This window comes from Harpia harpyja, chromosome 3 (genome assembly GCF_026419915.1).
Source record: "Harpia harpyja isolate bHarHar1 chromosome 3, bHarHar1 primary haplotype, whole genome shotgun sequence".
Taxonomy (NCBI): domain Eukaryota; kingdom Metazoa; phylum Chordata; class Aves; order Accipitriformes; family Accipitridae; genus Harpia; species Harpia harpyja.
In genome coordinates, this window is record NC_068942.1 from 79,930,494 (window position 1) to 79,954,449 (window position 23,956).

Here is a 23,956-nt window from a genome sequence, read left to right on the forward strand (position 1 = left end):
CGACCGACACAGCCCCCTGACCCCCCCAGCCCCCTCCTTCCCCCCCTCGAGCCCTTCCCAGTTCAAAAGTTCCCATCCCAGCCCCTACCTGCCCCTCCAGGGCACAGCTCGGGGGAACACCCAGCACTCAGTATTTTGTATTTTCTTTTTAATCGGTGTGAGCCCACATGCCCAGTTTTTAAGATTTCAGGTGGAAGATTTTGGAAAGAGCTGGTGAGCGCTGGTGGGGTTTTTATAAGGCGACCCTTTCCTCCACCTGCACCCCAAAACATCCGCAGCCAACCCAGTTGGGTGCTCATGGCTAAACCTTCAAGTCTGCTCTCTGGAGGACTCAACAGCCCCATATTACACATATACATTGAAAATACATTAATGTGTTCCCCGGGCAGGGGACACAGCAGAGCTGGGGTGCAGCACGACCCCCCCAAAACAAGGCGCTGCAAACCGTGCCAGTGCCCACGACGGCAGCACCAGCACCGTGGGATGCAGCTCCCCGTGGGCGCTAGGCACGGGCATCCCGCAAAGGGCAGCGGTGGGACCCCCCCCCAGGGCCGGCAGCGGTGGGCAATGGGGGGGGGGCTGCGTGTCACCCCTCCGCTGGCCAAGCTCTGCAGGATTCCTGGCAGAGAGGTGCTGGCTGCCATAAACTGGGTTTCCCCTCCCGTTTCCACAGCAACACTCGATGACTGATTTCCTTCGCTGCCCTGCAAGTGGGGTGCAGGAGCTCAGCCCTGGCACCCCACCCTGGCACCCATAAAGCCCATACTCCCGGGATCCTGGCAACCCCCCCGGGCAGCACCCAGCACGAGGCCGGGGCTGGCAGGGTCCCCCCCACCCCGTACTGATCCCAAACACAACGCAGGGGACGTGCGGTGCTGCGTTAAATAAAAGCGTTGCATCCAACAATAATTTCGGGGTGCAGAAGGTCGCCAGCCTAAAGAGACATGGGCACATGGGGTATCTTTGTAATTATCGCCAATCAGTTGTTGGCGCCTAATTGGGATGATGTCGAAGGGTACGTCCAGCAATCCTTGTTTTGGAAGGGCTGATAAAATGAGGATGCTCTGCGAGGCGGGGACAGCCGTCACTGCTTAATGGCAGGAGAAAGCACTGCCTGTTTTCATCCTGGTGGCAAAATTTAACAAAAAATAAAAAAAGTATGCTACTGCAACATTTCGCTTTTTTAAGTCCATTTTGCAGTTGGCTCTGTAAAAGCGGCATTTGCATGTTGTCACCCTACAAATCCCAAGTCTTCGACCTGTCAGGTTGTCGCAAAACGGTGACAGGAGACGCAAAATCTGGTAGTGGAGCGACTGGAGATGAACTGGCCCAAGTGCAGCCTTTTTGTGAGAGCTTAAATTTGGTAGTGAAATGGTAACGCAGAGCAGCAGAAGAACTGCCAGCACCGGGGAGCATCCCAGGGAAAAGGCCAGCGTGGGTGCAAGGCTGCCTGGGGACACGCCGGGATGGGAACTGGAGGACCTTTCCTCCCCTGGGGACCTCTCCCACGGCGAGATGAAGGAGCAATGGAAGCCAAGCCATCAAATGCCTTCAAACGGAGGGGGATTAATTTAAAAGCATAACTGGAGGTACTGGTCTTTGCTAAACACAGCCTATGGGGAGGGGAGAGCCCCCTCCCTCTCCCCCCTGGACGGCAGGGCTGGCTCGCTCCGCAGGCTCATGCAAAAAACCATCCAACGTCTGGTTTTAGGAAAATACAGGGGTTTTTGTAGGCCAAGGATGAAATCTGGAGGCTATACTTAGTAGCAGACAATGCAGCCCCCCCCCCCAGAAGTCGCTCGCTCCCTCCTGCGTGAGGCAATTAGCTGCCCCCAAAATGGCCGGTGTTAGCAGTAATCGGCAATTAGGCACGGAGACCCACGGCCCGCCCGACGGTCAGCGCCCGCCTCGCTGAAGACGAAAGGGCTATTTTTAGAGGACAAAGGGAAATGGCTGGTAACATGCCATTATTTTTGGAGCCTGTAGAAAAGGCACAGGATGGTCCCTTGGCACCGCTGCGCTGAGGGTGCTGGGGAAGGGGGGCAGAGGGGATACCCCAACGCCAGAGGTGCACAGCCCCACGTCTCCATCCCCAGCCCTCTCCCAGGGCGTTTGGAAGAAGGATGGATGGCAAAGGCAGGGAGGCTCCAGTGCAGATCCCGGGGATGTCCCGGGCTCCTGGGGGATGGCGGAAAGCTGTTGTGTGAGGTACTGATAACCGCAGCCTTGGCTGGAGGAAATAGGTGCCAGGCTCAGCAAACCTGGCAATATCAAGAAGAAAAGAGCTGGCTAATTATGTTCCGAGGAGTTTAATTAGCGCTAGCGGCATGGGAGACGGGAAGGTGGCCCTGGGTGTTGGGAAGGGGGAAGGCTGCAGCACAAACCCTCTATCAGACACTGGAGAATCCACACGCTTCATCCAAAAACATGGACTCAGGGAAGAGAAAATGAAGAGCCTCCCCTGCCCACACGCTTGCAGAGAGTGAGGCCTCGGGAAATCCTCACTGGGCATCTCGAGAGGAGCTCTCTCTCGGAGGGCGGCAGCTCTGCCAGCATCCCTGCGCTCTGCCTGAGGCTGGAAGCTGTCCCGGCCTCTAGGGCAGGATCCTGCTCAAGGTCACATCTTTAACTAACATGGTGGAGCTTCCTCCTTTGGGGAAACTCACCCGGGTGCTGGCCCTAAATATCCATCCCATCCTCCCCAAGCAGAGCCCGCTCCAAGCAGAGGAAGAGGGAGAAAGAGGGATTAAAGGGATGGAGCGTGGCAGGCAGAGAACGGCTTCACTCATCACACTGGTGACCGCTGCCTGGCAGCCCCTGGCCCCAGCCGGGTCCCGCAGCTGGATGGCAGCAAATGCTGCTGCCGGCTGGGCTGGGGGGAGCAGGGCTGGGGGGCCTGGCAACAGGCTACGGCCCCCCCCCCCAGCCCGCTGCGGTCCCCATGTCCCAGGGCCCTGCTGTCACCGTCACCCACCCAGGCTAAGGGGTGATGCCTGTGCTGGGCTTCGCTGCTTTGGAAACAGGGGAGCATTTTGGGGGGGGGTTCATTAGGAAAAAAGCAAATCACGCCTTGCTCGGCAGCCAGGCCAGGGCCAGCGTGGGCGCTGGAACTGGGTGCCACTTTCATAGAAATCACCAAAAACCAGGATTGAAAGGATCAGTCCATCCGTTCCTCCGCCCGAGGCAGGAGTTGCCTTAACCTGTTCTCCGGAGCCGAACGATGCTGGAGCAGAGAGCACAATAAATGTAAAACACATTCATTAAATTCATAAGCATTTCATCACTCACTTAAGCCTGGGAGCATTTTAAATCGCCAAGAGTCAAAGTAATGCAAACAACTGTCACTTTATTGTCATTTCCAGCCGTACCGCAAAAGGCACACAACAAACTTCATTGGTACAAAATAATTTCGCTGCGGGGTTTTTGTATAGTTTTTCCTTGTGTTTTTCTTTTGCAACACAGTCACTGGCTCTCCCATTGCCCTGACGGGAGGATCCTTTCACAGAAAGGACTATTTCGTTCGTGCAGACAGATAGCTCATTATTGCAGGGGGAGCGGCACGAAGGGCAGGCGGGTACGGCCACCCCGTCCCCCGCGGGACCCGCGCGGCCGCCCCGGCCACCTGCGGAATAAATGGCACCTCTGTGTCCCCCCGCTTCCCGGCTCGGCCCCCGTCGGCTCACCCGGCTCTGCTCCCGCTTGCCCAGGGGTGAGCTCCATCGCAGCCCCCGCCGTGGCTCCAACCCCGGCTGGGCTGCTTCGGTTCGGGTTTGGTTGCAGGATAATGGGCTGGGGGGGGCCAAGAAATGCATTTCTTTATACAAGTTACCCTTTTGCTCCCTCCAGCTACGTGCGTGAGGGTCCCACGGAGGAACCCCGGGGCTCGCCGGCGGATGGGGTGCCAGCAGGACCCCCCCCATCTGGGTGCTGCAGCCCCGCTGCCTCGCAGAGGCTGGCAGAGGGGGGAAAAAAGAGACTTGGGATGAATTTAGGGGATTTTCCTGCCTGTACCAGCCCGTGGGGTTCCAGCACGGCAGACCCACGTTGCTGGTGCACGCACCAATCCCCCGGCACACAGCAAACCCCGTGGATGGGGGTCTGCAGTGGGGCTGCTGCTAGCAAACCCCGGCATCCCAGCCCGGGATGCGGTGCCCACAAAAGAGGCTTTTGGGGTGTTTGCTGGGGTCCCCCTGAAACCAAAGCGGGGCACATAGCCCTGAGCCGCCGGGCAGCATCCCCCCGGCTGCACTGGGTGGCTTTAGGGGAGATAAAGAGAGGCTTTAGGGACCACCAGCCTCCTGCTCACCCTGCCAGCGTTTGGCTACCTACGTTATTTTCCCATAATATCCAGCGTCGCCGGGCCCTCGTGCCGGGTGAGACCACGCTCTGGGGTGGGGACACGCTGTGCCGGTGCCACGGTCCCGCAGCGCAGAGCCACGGCAGTGCCCGATGCTCTCCCCTACCAGCTCCCATATCGCAATAAGACTGAGGCTTTTTTGCACTGTGCCAATAGCTATGCTCCTTTTCTTTTGGTACCAGTTCCCTCTTCTCGGCTCCCTTCCCCAACATTTCTTATAAAAATAAGATTGTGCTTATTTATAAAATAATTTTTTTTTTTTTAAGAAAAGTTTCCAGTTAAAAAAAGGTGGTATATCAAAATATGGCAAAACTTTGGCTGTCAATAGCTAAACTCTAATTAAAAATACCGACTAAAAAGGCATTGTGCTGTGAATATTAGCTGCTGTAATGCTTTACCCTCTGGTACCGATGGTAAATGTTACACCTGGGCAGGCTGGCTTCCCTAGGACACACTCAGAAGCCGCACTTGGGTTTTTCTAGCACATCACCATCATCCTTTAGCAGAACTATTCAAACTGTAAGAGACTTAAAGACGCATGAAAAGCCTTGGTAAAATACAACGGAGACTGCACCGGGAAGAGCCACACTTACAATGCAGTTGCATACATATTCTTCTTGAGAGGAAAGTCTGTTTTCTCACCTTACTGCTTAGAAAAAATTATGATTGTTTATATGGTTCATTAAAGAAGAGAGGCAGATCCTTTGTATAAAAGGTATTTTAGAGCAGAAGTAAAACACAAATGGGTCTATAAGATCCAGACATATATAAACATACATACCTCGATATATTTATATATGTAATCTCTATATATTCAAAGTTCGGGATGCATTATTGCAATATCCTTACAAATGACCTATTCCTTTCCATTCTCCTCTGCTTTTGTTTTTCTTGGGTGGGGTTTTTTTTTTTTTGGTTTGGGGTTTTTTTTCTCTTAAAAAAAGAAAAAAAAAAAAAAAAAACAAGCTGCAAATGGCTCTGAGAGCTCCCAGCTGCCATCCACCTCGCTGGGACCGCTCTGGCCTGACCTCCAGCACGTGGTTTTTTTGGAAGAACTGGGTTGATGCTCTGCCCCAGCAGCCGCCGGCCTTCCTCCACGGTGCATCACCTGTGCCTGGAGATCCCCGGCTGGTTATTGCTTAATTCTCCCTTCCCATACTGGCCTTTAGGGTATTTACATTTCTTTGGCTTGACTTGAACACAACAGTCTGGCGCTTTTCTCTCCGGCGTCGCTTGCCACCGAGCCACCGCCGGAGCCGCCGGCAGCGCTGAGGATGGGGGCAAGGAGGAGAAGAGGTCACCTCGCCACGAGGCAATGAGAAAACACGAGTTGGCTTCTGCTAGCTCAGACGAGTTGTGCTTCTCGCAGTTGAAATAAGACAACTTGGGTTTGGCACTAACTCGTCCGGAGGAGAAAGGATGCTTGGAGGACCGCCGGCAGGACTCCGCCATGCCCGGGGGTCTCCATCCCGCCCGCCGTCGGGGCGATCCTCCGAGTGCAATGGTTTCCACGGCCTCGGTTTGCCAGGGAAGCGCTGCGGGGCTGGGGGGGAAGGCGGCATCGACGGCCCCCGATGCGGGGCAGGGAGCCCCAGCCTTCCCCCCCGAGGGCGGGCAGCCGGTCCTGCCACCCCCCGCCAGCGCTCAGACGACAAACTCGGGGACTTCGTCGTGGGTGAGATCCAAGGAGAAGTATTTGCTGGTTCTTTTGACGGGGAAGGTCTCCTGGATGTTGATGCACTGCTGGGCCAAGCAGCCGTTGCAGTAGAGCCCTTCCTCCTCCAGCCCATGGGCACAGCCGAAGGTGTAGCTCTGGGCCGTATCCTGGCACAGGTTGGCCAGCTGTAAGAAGTCCTTCTGGTAGAGCCGAATGTCATCCAGGCTCAGGCTGTGCCGGTCCGTCGACGTCTTCGGTTTCCTGCATGTCGTCTGGGCAAAGCAAAGAGGAGGCTCAGGACCCGCCGGGGAGCCAAGGGGGTCGGGGAAACCCAAACCCCCGGTGCCGGCAGGACTTTGGGTTTCACCAAAGCTCCGCCGGCACCACGTACCTGGGGTAAGGAGTCGGTGCTCTGCCCTCGCAGCTTCACCACCGTCTCCGAGGAGCTGGAGGTGGAGGAGCTGATCTCTTTCACGATAAGCCCTGTGCGGAGGAGAGAGGAAGAGGAGGGTGCGAAGGTTATTTCGAGGCTTCTCAGCTCTCTTGGGATCCGTGCCCGCTGCCCTTGGCGGCTTGCCCTTCCTTTGGGGCGAAGGCACCCTCGGCTCGATGGTGTGCCTTCACCCCAATGGCTCTGCCTGCAACCAGCTTTACCCACCACAAAGCATCCCAAATTTGCACCAAAATGGCATCCAAAGCCATCCCCAGGGAGCCTGGCACCCTGGAGACCTCCTAGTAGCACCCAGTATGGAGCTGGAAATGCGGGTGACTCTCTGGGTGCAGGCACAGCTCCGGAGAAGCCAGGCTCGCGCGTGTGATAACAGCACCCGTACTCATGGGAACAAGCGAGGGGTTGTCATGAAAACGAGAGCGGGGGCCAGCAATTGAGAACATCACCAAAATTATGTCCGTCACCTGCGGGCAGCTCCTGCCATCGTCCCCTGGTATCTCCAAATAACCTGGCGTGCCTGGGCACAGCCCTCTGTGCCACGGGGCAGCTGCACAGAGCATCAGTCCTGCTCCGAGCAAAACCTGCACCTTTCCTGGGCAACCCCTTCTTTTTATAGTTTCACCAAATTTACTCCATCTCTCCTTTGACCCAGCGGGCGAATGGCTTTTCCCCGGCGTCCCAAATGAACGCCTCGGGCTAATTTCGCTCTGCCGACCACCGAAGGTGTGACTTGCATTGGGGAATTGGAAATAAAAGCATCCGCCGCCTTACCCGAGTGCCCGTTGAACTTGCGCGACAGCAGCATGTCCTCCGTGATGTAGACGCACATGTCGGGGCTCACCTCCATCTCGCCAGCCTGCTCCAGCTCCCGGGGGTCATCCACCAGCATCTCGATTTCTGCAGGCGAGGAGGAGGTGGGACGAGTCATTGACGCGCACCTTCGGAGCACCCTCCAACCCCAATGACCTGGTGAGACCCAAGCTGGAAAGCCCACGCTTAGCTGGTTATCTCACCATCATCCTGGGAATCCTCCTCCAGCCGGTCCTTCCCACCGCTCTCCACTCCGGAGGTGTGGGAGCTGCCATGGCTGGTCATGGAGCTGCAGGTCTTCAGCTTGCGGTGGGCGCCGGCGCCCGAGAAGCCGTCCTCGGGTCCCATCTCCCTGGGTTTGGGGTCGGTCTCGATGCCGGAGGTATGGGAGCTGCTGTGGCTGGCGGTGGAGTGCCGGGAGAGGCGCTTGTGCCGGATGCTGCCGGCGCTGCTGCCGCTGGCCCGCGAGCGCTTCTCCAGCTGCTCCATGTCCAGGTCGAGGGTGTCGCTGATGTAGGACTCGCGGTACTGCTTCTTCTCTGCGAGGCCAGCGGCACGCCGTCGGCACGAGGCAGCCTGCCCCCCCCTCCCCGACACCGAGCACCCAGGGCCACCCTGAGCTCGGTTTGGGTGGCACACCAGGAGCCAGCCCTGTCCCGGTGGCATTTGGGGATGGTGAGGTGGGGTGGGGAGCCTCAAACTCGGTGTGCTCTGTGCCATCCCTCCAAAGGAGGAGGAGGAGGAAGAGGAAGCAGAGGAGAAGGAAGAGGAGGAAGAAGAGGAGGAGGAGGAAGAAAAAGAGGAGGAGGGAAAAAAAGAGGAAGAAGAGGGTGAGGAGGAAGAAGAGGAGGAGGACAAGGAGGAGGAAGTAGAGAAGGAAGAGGAGGAAGAAGAGGAGGAGGAGGAGGAAAAAAGAGGAGAAAAAGAGGAGGAGGAAGGAGAAGGGGAGGAGGAAGAAGAGGAAGAGAAGGAAGAAGAGGAGGAGGACGAGGAGGAAGAAGAGAAGGAAGAGGAGGAAGAAGAGGAGGAGGAAAAAAGAGGAGAAAAAAGAGGAGGAGGAAGGAGAAGGGGAGGAGGAAGAAGAGGAAGAGGAGGACAAGGAGGAGGAAGAAGAGGGGGAGGAGGAAGAAGAAGAAGAGAAGGAAGAAAAGGAGGAGGACAAGGAGGAGGAAGAGGAGGAGAAGGAGGAAAAGGAGGAGGAGGGGAAAGAGGAAGATGAGGAGGAAGATCTTATGTTTGCACAAGGGCTTTCTGAGCTTGGAGATGGGATGCGGGGCACTGGGAAGCCCTGCACTGAGGCACTGGGAGGAACTGGGCCATCAGGGACCGCAGCAGGGCTTGTGCCCATCCCTAAGCAGCCGGGGGGGGGGTTGTTCAGTGAGCACCCAGCCCAGCACGGTCAAGGGGGGACGTGGGGACAGCCACCCCCCGACACGCTCCCAGCCACGGGGCTGCCGCAAGGACCAGGCACTTCGTACGGGCAGAAAAGCCGGGTGGGAGCCCGACACCGGTGGGATTTGCGCCCCGGGGGGGGGTCACCTACCCTCGTTCTCCTCCAGCTTGCGGACCTGGCGCAGGACGGGCTGCAGGTTCATGTAGAGCCGGTGGCTGCTGCTGAGCAGTTGCAGGAGGTGACGGGAGCGCAGCGGGCAGCCCGTGTAGTAAATGAGTTTCCTGGCCGAGGGCAGCCCGTCCGGCAGGATTTCAAACTTCTTACCCTACGTGGGAGAAGGGGGACATCAGCCCCGGAAAGAAAAATACTCTAATTCTCTCCCAGTCCTGCTGCAGCCCAACTATTAACCCCCCCGAGCCTGCAATCGCCCCGCTTGAGGTCTGTGCAACAACACCCCATGCCCAAACCAGAGCCCACGAGCGACGGGGGCAGAGATGCTCTGCCTGGGGATGGTGGGACTCACCACGAACACCAGTTTCCCCACGTTCGTCCAGGGGAAGTCGTAGAGGAGCTGCTTTTCTTCGTCCAAGTTCTGCAAAAAGAGAAGGGACAGTTCCAGCTGAGGATGCCGGCCGTGGGCAGGGAGCCGAGCGGTCGTCCTCGCTCAGCCGCCTACCTGGAAGATCTGGATGCCCCGCGTCGTCAGCCCCAGCGTCAGGGAGGCCTCTACCTCCCTTTTGTCCTAAAGGGGAAAAGAATTAGATGGTTTTAAATACATTATTTGCAGTATGAAGTGGGTAAATCTGCACCCCTCCCAGCCCAGGTATCCTCCTGTAGTCACCCCATCTCCCGTGTAGCCACATGCGGTAGGTGCCACGTTAATCACAGAATCATTTATGTTGGAAAAGACCCTTAAGATCATCGAGTCCAACTGTTTAATTAACGAGGCACACCCATCACCCGGTCACATCCTCGAACGTCCCCCCTGGTCTCACCCCCAGGCACCTGCCACCCCCCCCCTCACCGCCCAGAAACACCCTGGCTTAAGGGTCTGGACAAGCAATTTAACCTCAGAAAACTTGGAATGACCTTCAGAAACAGAGCTGGGGCACTTTTACGCTTAAGCCCAACCTGCTCCCGCACCGGCACAGAGCTGCTGACGGTGGGGCAGCCCACCCTGCCTGCAGCAAACCAACCTCTTTGCTGGGAGAAAAACCCAGCATGTATTTCTTAAGGAGAAGATACTAAAAAATAAGATCCCAGAAACCTTGTGGCTGCCTCCTCGCACGCCGGCAAACCTCTCGCCTCTCCGTAACTTCTAGAAAATGGCAGGACTATAAAAAGCTGCATCTCCCTGCCTCTGGGAGCAAAGCCCTGCCCGCGAGACCGCTCCGCTCCAGCCGGCGAGTGCCAATTCAAACGCCGCTCTTCCCAAAATACCTTAGAAATTGCTCGGCAGTTGCTTCTTTCAATAAAAAGCAGCCCCAAATCCGAAACCCAGCCTGGGCTCGCAGCCGGGGCTCACCTTGTACAACCTGTAGTAGTGCACAGCTACGTCATCCAGCCGGACGGCCTCCTTGATGTACTTGAGATGGGCTTCGGAGGCCGTCAGGGCGAACTGATCCTTGTGCATGTTTGGAACGTGCTTCAGGATGTAGTCCTTGCCCCTCTTTGCAACCACCTGTATGGAGAAGAGGAGAAGCTCGTCCAGGGGAGCTGCTCCGTGCTCGCTCGGGGACGGTTGCCAGCCCCGGCACTCCCGGCCAGCGGTGATTTCCAGGGAAAAGGGAAATCGGAGCAAGACGCTCCATTTTAGAGCTGCAAGTTAAAATAAAATAAATACAGCAGCCAACAACTTCTCATTGCCAGCAGGATTTCCCACCGGGAATTACAGCTTTGCTTGGCGTGCCCATCCCGTGGAGCTCACACCTCCGGTGTCACCCGTGCCAGGGCAAAACCCAGAAAGCACATAAAGCGGGCAACGGTGCCCACAACTTTATTATTAATCTTCCCCTTCCCAGCATCTGCTGGCAGCCCCGGCTGCGGGGAACCACGGGGGAGGTTCAGCTGTTTGGGGTCCAAAGGCACATCAGACGTGGCCGTGCAGCCCCTTGCCGCTCCTCTCTAATATTTACCCATCTGGTAATAAACGGACTTGGTTTTGGGTACCCTGCAGAGGCTGGTGCCATGTCCTTGCTGCGGGAAGGGGTGTCCCTGCCAAAGTGGGGGTCCCAGCCGGGAGCTGCCTGTGGCGCTGCCGTGCCATACGGGACCGCTCCCTACTCCGCTCCTGCGCAAAGTCATCGGGACGGCATCGCCCCAGCGCCCAGCTCTGCCTGCCGGTCGGAGGTGACCTGGGGCTGGGTGTCACCCCGTGCCCTGCCTCAGTTTCCCTCCAGGACTGTCCCAGGAGCTGCTTACACCCGCGGCCGCTGCCAGCACGGAGGACACCGCTTCCCAAAGGGCTGCAAAGCCTGCACCCGATGACGGTAGGGCGATGCCGCGACGGCACGTAGCACGCGGAGAAGCCTCCCTGAGCATCCCTGCGGCGCACAGGGCAATCCCCACCAGCGGTACGAGCTGCCCCAGCCACCACACCGACCCCAACCCTCCCTGCCCGCAGCTATTTGCAGCCCCGCAGTTGTCAGAGGTTATTAATAACCGGGACTAAGCCAGAGATAGGGAGGCAGCAGGAACGCCGGCCGCTCGGGAAGCCTCCGAGCAGCCCAGCCTCAGCAGCCTCGCGAGCGTTCCCGCGAGCTTAGAGCGGGGACCCCATCACGGCACGCTTACCCAGGCGGGGAAATAGGCTTCGGGCTCGAAGTACTTCCCGTAGTGCTTGTTGCGCTTAAAGTCGCCCAGGTCGGCTTGGAGGGCGAAGGCGGTGAGGAGGAAATAAGCCTCCTCGCGCAGCACGCACTGCGAGTGCAGCACTTGCTTCCGCAGGTGCCAGTAGTAGTAGTAGCGTGCCGTCCGGTCGCTGCGGGGGAGCAGAGGAGAGAGGGGAGGAGAAGGGAGCCAGCGGGACACCCACCCACCCACGACCGAGACCACGGGGTGGGAGATGGCTCTGGCACCTTCCTCCCGGTGCGAGGCTCTTAAATAAAAAAAAAGAGCACCGGGTGCCGAGGCGTTTGCTCCCTTTTCTGTGCTGAAATTTCCAGACCTCCCACAGCCAGAATAACCCCCCCGAAAGCATCCCTGCCTGGCTGCAGGTGCCACCGTGTCCCCATGCACCCAAGACCCTGAAAATGTTTGGTTTATTTTTTCCCTGAAACAGGACCTGAAGCTCCCATCCGGCCACAGGTACACGCGTGAATTAAAATCAGGCTGTGCCGCGGGTTAAGCTGTGACAAAATCCTAAATGCCATGGCCCCAGTCCCCCAAAAGACTTTGTCACCGCTGGCTGGGAGCGATGTCCCCACCTGCCCCTGCCACCCAGCCCCAACAGAAAGGACGAGTTTTTGGGTGCACGAGCAGCATCCCGCAGCATCCCAAAGCTGCGCGGCCCCAAAGAGGGGTCCCCGAGCCAGGGGCACCCCGGGGTGCTCCCCTGCCAGCCGCTCGCCCTGGGTGGGTGCCCACCGCAGTGGGGACGGGTGGGTGCATCCTACCTGATCAGCCTGCCGTTTTCCACGTAGTACTGCACTCGGAAATGGATGATCATTGGGGGGCCAAACTGGTCGATCCCCTGGAACGGAGGAGATTTTCAGGGCTCCTGCGGAGACCCCGGCATCACGCCCCAGCCCTTCATCTCCGCTCACCCGGGGCCAGGTCCATCACGGCCACCCCCTTGCCCCCCGTGGGGTGAAAGCCGCAGGGAAGAGTTCACTCACTAACGCCGACCGTGGTTTTTCCTGAATTACAGTTTGACACCTATTTTTTCCCCCCAGTATGCTGAAACATGAAGGGGATTTGGATTTAAAGAAGCAGGCAGCTGGGTTTGAGACCTGCAGGGGGGCTGTAGCCCCCCCACCACCACTGTCCCTCTCCCACCCCTCCCCAGCCCATCACCCACCAGTCCCCATATTGGGTGCCAAATCAGCGCCAGCACGGGACCCTTCAGGCCAACCCCCTTGGCACGTTGCATTGAAATAATGAAAAGGTGTTTTGGGGGAAAAACCCCCAAATGCTCGAATTTTAGAAACTGGAAGAAAGAGCCACCTTAAAAATTCTGCTGAAGCATAAAGAAATACGGGAGGAAAACAAAAAATCACAGCCCCGGGGTGGGGAGCGTGGAGGACGCGTCCCCAGCTGGGGCGCGCGGTGGCACTCGGGGTGACAGCCATCAAGCATCATCTGGGTTTTATTAATTTTGCACGCCCACCCTCCCCACCCCACGCTGCCTAACAGCCAAGTGCCCCCCCCCCCCCGCCTCGCCCCTCGGCTGCGTTCCCATGTCCTGGAAGTGACCTGCGATGGGGACAGAGGTGGCCTTACTGCCGTCAGCTCTCCATGCAAGACCTCACCGCTGACCTTGCTGGCCTCCTTCTTCCACTCCTTGGGGCAGTACTTGTAGAGTTTCTGGGCCAGGTCCATGTACACGTGCTCATTGTCTGGGTGGGACAGAGGTGGCATCAGCATCCCCCCCCCCCGCGTGTCCCCTGCATCCCGCCAAGCCCTGCCCTGGCCCCCACCCCGACCCATCGGCGGGCGGTGTTGGTGTGGGGGTCCATAACCTCCTCGTCACCTAAATGAGAGGCCACCAAAGGGTTGGGTAAGTTGGCACCCACCTTTGGGCAAACACGCAGCCCCGACGCGGTGGCATCGCGCCGAGCCGAGCCGGGACGGCATCAGGCTGGACCGGCCACGGGCACTGAACCCACGGCGTGAGCCCCTGACTTACTCTGGATGACGCTGAGCCCGAAGAGGTGACAGTCCTTCAGCCTCAGGAGGTCACACACCTGCACCAGTAACTCGTGGCACAAAATCTTCACCTGCAAAAAAACCCCCACACATGGTCCCTGCTGCATCTGTGCCCGGCTGAGCTGGGCAGGCGGCACCGAACCCCCCCGCCGGGTCCCCGAGCAGGACCGGGGGGTGACAGGCTGGGCTATGGGGCTCATTTTTCCATAGGGCCAACGTGGAAGTCCCCAAAAGCAGGCTCCCACCCTGGGGTGCGGGTCCACAGCTCTCCTGGGGATGGGACACACGGGAGACCACGGGGCAGCTCGAGAGCAGCAGACGGTGGTGGAGACCTCACTGCAACTAGCCCGGCGCCAGGGAGATGGTTTTGGGGGCAGAAACGAGAACATTGGGTGGTGTTGAATTAAAAAAAAAAAATAGTGGGGGAATGTCACGTTCAATACTACATCCGAACCAGAGCCAAACCCCGTCCTGTTTATTCGCTGGGGTACACGAGGCTGAATTGCCATCCACAACGGATGCCTGGAGCGAGGACTGAAGGAGGAAGGACTGCCCGCTCCTCGTCATGCCGCCCCGTGGGATGGCATGCAGCAGGTCACCCGCCGAAAATCACGGCGCTGCCAGCAGCACCTCGAGTCAAGAAGCAGCAGGAGAGCGTAAAACGCTGCCGCAGCCTTCAGGGGGAATAACTCGTGTGCATTTCTCCGGCAGGGCGAGAGCAGGCAGGCTCAAAATAAAAACCAGAAGCAAAACCGGAGCTTGCAAACGCACCCGGTTGCAAGCCCCCGGGTGTGATGAAAACGTCGGTGCTCAGGGGGTTTCCCTGGGCCCCCTGCGCTGCCTTACGTTGATGATGATGTTGAGGGAGTCGTCGTTGGGGAGGAAGATGCAAACGCTGCGGCGGTCCTGCATGACTCTGTTGTTGTGGAAGGTCAGTTTGTTCATCGTGGTCCGGGCTCGGGGCTCGGGGCGGGCGGCGGGCACCTCACCGGCGGGCCGGGGTGGCCTCGGTCCCCGCGGGCACCATCCCTGCGGGCGAGAGAGGGGCTGAGCCCCGTGCATGGCACCCTCGGCTTCCCGCACCCCAACGCGGGCATCTTCCCACCCATCACCGTGTCCCCCCAGAAGCAGGTTGTCCCCCAAAACCCCCGAGCGCACCCCACCACGGCCACCCCGCATCCCAACCCCGGCGCCGCGGTTAGGGCAGCGCGGGATCGCAGTCGAGCCCAAAAAACCTGACCCAGCAGTTTTATTCTCCCGGCTCGGATTCAGAAAAACCTCAGGAAAGGCTTTCCTGGCATAATTAAAAAAACATAAAAGTCTATCTGCTGGGAACAAACCCGGCTCTGCCGGAGAGGAGCGGCGCGGCAGGTTTTGCTGCCGGCAGCAAAAAGGCGAGGGGCCGGTGCAGGGTCCCGCGGCAGGACCCCCGCATCCCTTTCGGCATCATTCCCCCCAGCTCCAGCTCTTTACAGGGGTTAAATAAAATAACCCAAGTGCTAACAATGATTTGCAGGTGGGAATCGCTGTCTCTTGACATTTCCCAGCGTTCGCCTAAATCCGTACCGTACTGGGGCCGAGCAGGTGAATCCAGGGCCAAGCGGGTGAATCCGTCCTAGCGCTAACCCGAGGCAACTCTTCTTTTCAAGGGCAAATATTCCTTAAGCACTTTTTACCCCATGACCATCCCCAGGGACACAATGCACACATGACACCATGAGCAAGGATCTTTAAACTCTAAACTAGTTCACCGTTTTTCTAACCCATAGATTTATACAGTATAGCGTCTCCCTCTTCACCAAATATTTGCTTTGGTCGACATGAAAATGCCTTTGGCTTCCAAAACAGTTTAACTTGCATATTTGTACAGCAGGGAAAAAAAGCACCCGGAGGTGACTTTGTGTTAGGTAGTTACTGGGGTTTTGCAGAAGTTGGGAAATCCAGAGGTGATGCTCTCTCCCCATGCCACTCTGGGTTTGCAGCACTGAGGCCCCGTGCAGCTGTGCAGCGTGGCCGTGCATTGCATCCATGCATTGTGGCAGTGCATCATGGCCATGCATTGCAGACATGCATCGCAACGGTGCATTGTGGCCATGCATTGCAGCTGTGCATTGCAGCTGTGCATCATGGCTACGTATTGCACCCGTGCATTGCATTTGTGCATTGTGGTTGTGCATCGTGGGCGTGCATCGTGGCCATGCATTGCACCTGCGCAATCTATTTGTGCATTGTGCCCGTGCCTCGTGACCATGCATTGCATTCATGCATTGTGGCCATGCATCGTGGCCACACGTTGTGGCTGTGCATTGCATCCATGCGTCGCATCTGTGCGTTGCATCTGTGCGTCGCATCTGTGCATCGCGGCCGTGCCCAGACAAGATTGATCCCAACCGGGAGCAAACAGCGCAGCCGATGGGTTGGTTTCAAGGTTCATTAAAAATCACAGCGGTGAACGAAACGGGGCTGAAGGTATTTGGCAAACGTCCTCGTCCCGGCCGGGTGCCCGGCAGCTCTCGTGCACCGACGCGGGGCTGGGCGTGAAGTGACTTGCGTGAGCCGTGGCAGGGAGGGTGCCGCATCCCCAGCAAAGCAGCCATGCTCCGAGACACCCTCCAGCACCCTCCGCACCCCGCTCCCTCCCAAAACTCTCCTGCAGCTCCAACGGGTGCACCAGAGCATCTTCCCACCACAGCCCCGTGGGCTACAGCCGGCTCAGAACTACAGCCACAGGCACAAACCACCCCTGATTTATTGGTAAACCCATCACCAGGGGGTTATTCTCTGACGCCAGCACCGCAGCGTCAGCCCCGCACACCCGGGGCCCCACAGCATCCCTGCCACGGGAACGAGCCCGGAGCAGCCGGTCGGGAATGGGTCCCCCCTCCGCCACAGCCTCTGCACCAAGCCCTGATCGCAGCAGGATCCCCGAGGAAAACACCTTCTTAAAAACACTTGGAAATGAAACCAAGTCTTCAGGGCGCTGGCAAAAACCCCGGTGTCGCAGCTCATCACCTCACTGCCTCCAAACTGCCTTTAAAAACCAGGCAGGGGCCGGGTGTCGGGCCCCACCATACAGCTTGTGTCCCCCCCAGGAGAGCTTCCCCGTGGCACCGCGCTGCTCTTGGCATCCCGGGGCTGTTCGTCCCCACGCCAGTCAATATATTTACCCCTCCTCCTGCAGCCTGAACTGGTCCCTGAGCATCGGGGATTAAAACCCACGAGCTGGCGTCAGCGGAGCACGGGCATCGTGCGGCTCGGTGGGGACGGCACCGCCGGAGCCAAAGAAAACATCTCCCCCAGCAGCAGCTCTGCAGGACCCTACCTCCGAGAGCAAGCAGAACATGGGAGGAAAAAAAACCCCATATATTTTGGTATTTGTATAGAAAATGCTCCAGATCCTGCTGCTGAATGATAACACCCCATCAGACGACCGCATAGGGCACCGTAGGGGTGGCCAGCGACTTTGCGAGACCCCCCCTCAGCTCCAAGAGCTTTCCCCGGGGCTCTGCCAGCCCTCTGCGAGCTGGAAGCGGGGCAGATTTAGCAAGTGGGCACAAAAAGCCCTTTCCAGGGCGATGTGCCTCCAGCAGCCTCGGCCAGACGCCGGCAAATTCTTTCCGAGCATCTGCTGCTCATTCCTACAATGTCAGCTTTGATTCCCCGGGACCCCGTGCCGCTGCCCTCACCGAGTCGCTTCTGCTGCGGCGCAAGCGCCGACGCGAGGCGCGAATATGCCCGGCTCCGAGCTGGAAAGAGCCTGGATTGCAGGGAGAGCCCCCCCGGAATACCACGCTACGGGGGGGGAGGTGACACTGGTCACCCCATAGCCCGAGCGGGAACCTCCACCCCTGGCAGTTTTGCAAGGGGTTTTCCATCCAGAGAGAGCAAAGCCAGCTGGAAAAAACACTGGGAATGAGGACTCAGGCACGGATCAGCCTCCGCAGCGCCGGGAGATCCAGGTCTTCCAGCCACGTTTTTCCCTGCTGTAGGGAAAAGAGCATTAAAACTCCATAGGAAGGCATTGCAAACCCCTTATGCGCCTTGTAACTCCGGGGCTATGCGGAGAAAATTCCTCGATCTGCCATGTTTTTCAGCCCAGGCTGCCGGAATATCGTCTCCCTCCCTCGTACCAACGCCACGGGATAAACCCCGTCGCAAAGCTCTGCTGTAAAGAAAACATCACGCAATAAACCTGCCGGCTGGCGCGGCTTGGAAAAGCAGCTCGGGCCGTCGCTGCTGACTCGGCGGGGGATTTATTCAGCACGGGGTCTTGCAAACACGGCCGAGGGCAGGCAGAGGCTGGGCCCGGTTCAGACGGAGGTGCCGGAGCAGCGTGCCAGGCTCTCGTAGGAAATATAAATTTGGATGCCATTCTAGGGTTGGGGATTTAACATCGCTTGAACTTGCCGGCTGAGGTGGGTTTTTCTTCCAAAGAAGCAAGAGCGCAGCTTCTGTGCACGCGAAGCGAGGCTGGTTTGCATGTGCGGCATTTGTTCCCCCCTCCGTGGATTTAATTACATTTAAAAGAAGCGGCTGAGTCTCCGTGCCCATGGTTTTGGGTCAGGTTTGTACCCCTGTGGTAGCCACCAGACCATCACAGCGCCCACCGCTCAACCCAGCCTCAATCCCCAGTCCCCAGACAGATCCAGCCCCTTTCTCCATCACCCAAATTCCCTTGCCAAAATATCAGTTTTTTAAAATTTCTGTCCTATCAGCCATTTAACCCATCGTCAGGCTTTTGTTCCAGCCCTCCCAAGCCACAACAGGGGCGAGGGAAGGAATTCGGCACGGGACCCACACGTAGGCACGGGCCATCCCGCAGCGAAAGGCAGCCCAAAGTGCAGAGCGAGATGGGAAGATGAATTCACGGGGCAGGAATTTCTTGTTTTTAAGAGTTTAGAGTCGGTTTTACCCCACATCACAGGGCGCAGGTATGCGCGAGCTGTTATTACAAGTTTTAAGGCCGTCACTTAATGCAGCTTCTACTAACCCAAAAGCTAGATTAATTCCTGCTTGTGGTTGCCCCGTAATTAAAATTGTCTCCAATTCTTCATGAACTCAACAGTTTCCTCCTAATGAAGAGAGGCAGATGAAAGAGACCTTCACTGGGAAAAAGGACTCGGTTATAAATATTACATTACTTCATCTGCCACAAAAGCTATTTGGATGCTGGAAACTCAGCCTGGGCAGCCGGGGGCCAGCCCCACCAGCCCCACCAGCCCCAGCAGATGCCCTCGAGCACTGGAGGTGTCCAAAAAGCCTCTGCAAGGAAGGTTCCCCCAGGAGCTCGCCTGTCTCCACCTCTGCAACACTCCTCCTCTTCCTCCTCCTCCTCTTCCTCTCCTTTGGCTGCTGCAATGGGACAACAGCAACGGGCAGAGCGGGTGCTGGGGACACCCGGAGACATCCGCAAAGGGCCGAGCCAAGCGCATCATCCCCAAAATGGGATAACGGCCCCTCTGTCCCCTCTGATTTGTGTCGCAGCTGCGATGGCAGCGAGCGCTGGGGACGAGCCCCGTAGGACATCACATCAGGGCATGGGGAAACACGGGCTGAGCCACGGCAGCTCGGGAAACCGCTCCCTCTCCGCATCCTTCTGCCGTGCACAGAGCTGAATCCAGCCTGGAAGCGCTGATTTTTCCATCTGCCCATGACCCACGGCAGAGCCATCCCAGGCCTCTTTGTTCCCTTACTTTGGAGCGCTAAAATATAAATAAAGCAGCCCGGCCTCCGCCGAGGATGCACGCAGAAGTGGCTTTTGCCTGGCACAGGCTCCAGCGAGGGAGGGACGGCGCCTGCTCTTCCTCTTCCCTCTTCTGCTATTGAACCAGCCCCTTCCATTTTATTTCCTTCCGGAAAACTTCACCCCGAGCCTTTGGGATTAGAGCAATATCTGCTAAGAGAATCCAGTTGCATCAAGACTGGGTTGGGGGGGGGATCATGCTCAGAACATCCCAGCTCCCCCATCTGGCTCCGGATCCTGCCCCCCCACCTCCTCCGCGTTCCTGGGGGCTTCATGAACCATCCCCCAGCGTCACCAGCAACAAGCCCAAACCTCCCAGAGCTCAGGTGCCGCTCCCGGGACCGCAGGCATCATTCCGAAGGATGCACGTGGACGTGAAGCATCGCCTTTGCTCCCCCCTCCGGGGGCAGCCTGCAGCCCACACTAGCAGCAGCAGCATCCGTAAATCCCTTGGGATTTGGTGGCTGCGGGATCCCTGGACCACAAAGCAGCCGTAAGGGCCAGAGTCACCATCCCGCATCCCCACGGCGCAGAGAGCACAGCCCCAAGTTTCCAAACCATGGACCTTCCTATTTCATAAACCACTCGCCCACCCCAAGATGTTCTGGCCCTGGGCAAACCCTTCCTTCCCAGGGGAAAGCGCTTTTGGGGAGCACCATCCCCAGCATCCCGCTCCCGGGCACGCTCCCGTATGTGGGATCAGCGCCCAAACCCATTCCCGCTCCGGGGAACGTGCAGCGCTTTGTGCACATGTGGAGGAAAAAAAAAAAAAAGGGATGCGAAGCGCTCTGCAGACAGCCAAAAGCCCAAAAACCAGCTCCATTTTATGCCGAAACGCCCGTAACCGCGCCTGGGCTATCCAGAGCCCCCGCTGCAGTCTTGCGGCGTCCTCGCCTCCAGCTCCAGATCCGGCAAAACGAAGCCAAACCAAGTTACTTTTTTTTAATCCTGGAGTGGGCAGAGGGGGATTTGTCTTCCCCTGGCGCTCTCCGCTTCTCCGGCTGGGAGAGCTCCTCGGCCACGCCAGAGCCTCCATAAACTTCCCTGCCCCAGCAGCAATGGGGAAAGCTTTTTCTTTTTTTTTTCGTTTGAAAAATATCCTAAGCCCGCTTTTCAGACAAGGGAAAAAAAGAAAAAAGCATAAAACTCAATTAAGAAGCAGGCAGATATTTTAACCACCGCCATCATTTGTGTACTCCATCTGGAGTCCAAAGGCTGCTTTTTTTTTTTTCGCAGGAGGGAGCTGACATCATCTTAATTTGAAATTCGCATTTATTTTTACATCTGGTCTGAATTAATCTTTTTCAGCATACTGACTTTCATGTAATGGAATAATTGCTTACAGACTCGGGGTTTAAAGAGCCTAAATAAACCCAGTTTAAAAAAAGAAACCCCTTTACAAAACGATAGTAAAAAGCCAGTACCTACAACCAAACCCCAACACGCCTTCAGGACTGGGAGTTTTAAATTAAACAACATTGCTTTCAAGCAAGAGAACTCGAATTAAACCCCGCTCTATCCAAGAACTGGAGAGGGTGAGCGGAGCCCCATGGAAAAACACCGACACAAACCAGCCGGGGAATTAGGCAGAGCAGGAAAGCTCCACATGCCCGGCTCCATCAGCGCCATGCCGAAGCACCTCTGGAAAAGCAGAGTTTGGCTTAGAGGGAAAAACATCCTCAAACATCCTCATGACCAGAAACGCATCGGCCATGAGCAGAAAAAAGCCGATTCAGGACTGCAAGGCGACGGCAAAAGTGGCGGGGGGCAGGGGGCACGGCGGGGCCGGGCACAGCCTTACTCCCACGTGCGAGTCAAAGGACACGGGAACACCAAGGACGGTCCTGGGAAACCTCAGCCCCGATTTCCTCGCTGCCACGAGGGCACGATGTCAGTTAAAGGCCAATTTGAGTGCTGCGGGGGTTTATCCTCACCCCTTCGAGAACCTGGCGGGGATTCGCATCCCCAGTGGGAAACATGGAGAAGACCATTAGTGGCACTACCAGGTACCAGCTTGCACCCCGAGCCATGGCACCCCCACGGCCGACCCATGGGTGGGGGCACCCATGGACAACGGGGTCCCACAGGTGACTGCGACCCAGAAACAGGAGGATCCACGGATGAGAGGACCCGTGGGTGAGGGGACAAACAGACGACGGGACCCACGGGTGAAGGATCCCATGGGCAAGCACCACCCACAGCCAAGAGGACCACGGGTGAGGGGACCAACAGATGACGGGACCCATGGGCGAGGGATCCCATGGGCAAGCACAACCCACGGGCAAGGGGACCCATGGGTGAAGGCAACCCACGGAAAAGAGATCTTACAAAGAGAACCCAAGGGTGAGGGGACCCACGGGTGAGGGGACCCACTGGCGAGTGTGGCCCACGGGCACAGGGACCCGCTGGCGAGTGTGACCCATGAGTGATGGGACCCACGGGCGAGGGGACACGTGGGTGAGTGCGACCTAGGGGTGAGGGGTCCAACAGGCAAGGGGACCCGCGGACGAGCGTGACCCAGGGGCGAGGGGATCCGTGGGCGAGCGTGACCCACGGGCGAGAGGACCCACGGGCAAGGGCGAGCGCGACCCACGCCGAAGGAGACCCGTGGGCGAGCGTGACCCGCAGGTGAGGGCACCCGTGGGCGAGCGTGACCCACGAGCAAGGGGTCCCACGGGCGAGGGGGGACCGTACAGCCGCCGGGGCCGTGGCCGTGGCGGCGGGGGCGGGCGGAGGTCCGGCCGCTCTTTCGCCTTCACGTCCCCGCGGGGCGGGCGGAGGAAATGACTCGCATTCCTGCAGCCGGGAGCCCTCTCGCACTTCTCCGGCACCAACTCCATCCCCCAAGCGCAACAAGCAGCCGCCCTCGGCCCCACGCCGGGCCCACCCGCGGCAGCCCCGCGGAGGGGAGACGCGCCGGGCCGAGGCGGGAGCGCGGTGCGGGGCGCCGGGCACGCACCTACCTGCGGCTGCGGGGACCGCGCTGCCTTGCCTTGCCTTGCCGTGCCTTGCCTTGCTTTGCCGAGCCGAGCCGAGCCGAGCCGTGCCCAGCCCAGCCCGCCGCCCCCGCCCCTTCCCGGGCCGCCCCCGAGCGGCACCGGCACCGCCTCCCGCCTGAACGCCGTTCCCGGGACAGCCGGAGCGGGTTGGAGGGGGGGGGGGGGGAAACCGGGCAGCCCCCGGGGAGGTGGAGCCGAGTAGCCCCGGAGGGAACCGAGAAGCTCGGCCCCGCCGAGGGGACCCGAGCGTTTGCCCCCGGGGGGGGAGCGGGAAGTCGGGTATCACCGCCCCGGTACCGGGGGTTCCCTTGGGGGAACACGAACCTGCTGTGGAAGGGACCCGAGCATCCCCTGGGGATCTTGAGCGTTGCCCGGGAGGGGACCCGAGCCTCCACGGGGAATACACCCACCCCGACGTACGCAGGGAGAGGAGCCGAGCACCCTCCGGGGACGGGACGGGACGTGGGCATCTCCCGTGGAAGGGACTCACACGTCCCCCGTGGGGACCCCAGCATCCCTGGAGAGGGGACTCCAAGCACCCCCTGCACCCAGCCCAGTATCCCCAGCCCCGGCTCTGCCTTCGGCATATTAAGCCGGTACTTAGGAGTCGGGTTGAGGCAGGAGCAGAATTAGGGCCAAATCCTGTTCCCACCAAAGCCCCCACTGATGTCCTGACAGCCGGATCAAAGGTGAGTTGGGCTCATTCCTGCGAGGGCCAGCCGCCGCTCAGCGCACGTCACGGAGCTAATGCACACACGGATCTCTCTCCATAGGTGACCCAGGACGGGAATAGCAGCAGCAGCGGCGGCACCATAAATTAGCAGCAAAGCATCTCCGAGCCGCTCCTTCTTCAGAAGTGCCATCTGGTGAGATTGTTTTCGGAGTAGTTATTTATTCCTCACTTTTAAGTGTCTATAGGCATTTTTTGGGATGACCTGCGAGGCCGGCTCTGCCCCCGCAGTCTCTACGAGGCTCCAGGAGAGAACAGCCGCTTGTTCCCAAACCTAAATAAAGAGCAGCTCTGCTGCGAATACTCTGACACTCATTTCTGAAATCTGTTTGCAGCTCAACAGATCGTGCTGGGTAATTACATTATGCGAGTGCGCGGTACCAGCAGTGGGAATCCAATGCGCTGCTCTCCTCATGGAAAAAACCAGCCTGGCTTTCGGCAGAGCCGGGGCTGGAAAACCCTCGGCTTTGGGCTCGCTCTCGTGCTCTTATCTGTGCCATGGGAAATTTGGAAAGCGTTTCCACCCGGCAGCTCGCTCCTGCTTGTGTCGTGCCGAGTCCCTGCGAAGCCACCCGTGCCGAATGTCACCGCGGCCGAGGGCACGGGCAGCATCGCGGCTGAGCAGGGACCACCACCCCAGCCAGAAATGTCTTTTTTTCCCCAAAATTCACTCTGGAAACACCCCTCCCGCAGATAACACAGGGGGATAGCCAGGCAGGGGCCAAGCGCGTGGCAGAGCTGCCGTTCGGCTCATTTAGTCCAACTCGTAAAATATTTTAGGGGTCGGGAAGGGCGCGAGCGGGACACGGCCCCGTCGCTTGAGGACAAGTCAGTCCTGCTGAGCGTGTCCTGCACGGCCCCTGCCCCATCGCTTGCACCCCCCCGGCCTCGTGTAATACAGAAATACAGTAACGCAGCGCCTGCCTTGCCGCAGAGGCTAAATAAAGCAG

General features: G+C 58.4%; 1 protein-coding gene across 3 annotated transcripts; it reads right to left on the reverse strand.

Moving 5' to 3' along the window:
• Positions 1-3,860: 3,860 nt before the first annotated feature.
• FRMD6 (FERM domain containing 6) lies at positions 3,861-22,297 on the reverse strand. 3 transcript variants are annotated; one of them, XM_052783630.1, is made up of 14 exons: positions 22,241-22,297; positions 14,381-14,563; positions 13,515-13,605; positions 13,082-13,224; positions 12,283-12,359; positions 11,462-11,648; positions 10,194-10,349; positions 9,345-9,410; positions 9,192-9,260; positions 8,819-8,993; positions 7,479-7,814; positions 7,237-7,362; positions 6,406-6,497; positions 3,861-6,286 (listed from the first exon to the last, which is right to left on the reverse strand). In XM_052783630.1, exons 2-14 carry the CDS (start codon positions 14,477-14,479, stop codon positions 6,002-6,004), a joined length of 1,902 nt encoding a protein of 633 aa, XP_052639590.1. In that variant the 5' UTR covers positions 14,480-14,563; positions 22,241-22,297; the 3' UTR covers positions 3,861-6,001. The 3 variants fall into 3 exon arrangements, with proteins under 3 accessions (XP_052639590.1, XP_052639588.1, XP_052639589.1); XM_052783628.1 differs by lacking the exon at positions 22,241-22,297 and having other exon boundaries at positions 14,381-14,610; XM_052783629.1 differs by lacking the exon at positions 22,241-22,297 and having other exon boundaries at positions 13,145-13,224; positions 14,381-14,609.
• Positions 22,298-23,956: the final 1,659 nt, after the last annotated feature.

Excerpts from the sequence above, each read along its gene's own strand:
- FRMD6 (XM_052783628.1), bottom strand. The coding sequence starts at position 14,596 with ATGCACGGGGCTCAGCCCCTCTCTCGCCCGCAGGGATGGTGCCCGCGG. Across the intron at positions 13,225-13,514 it reads CGGGCTCAGCGTCATCCAGA|ACAATGAGCACGTGTACATG; the intron begins GTAAGTCAGGGG and ends TGTCCCACCCAG. Across the intron at positions 6,498-7,236 it reads CAAGTTCAACGGGCACTCGG|GGCTTATCGTGAAAGAGATC; the intron begins GTAAGGCGGCGG and ends TCCTCCGCACAG.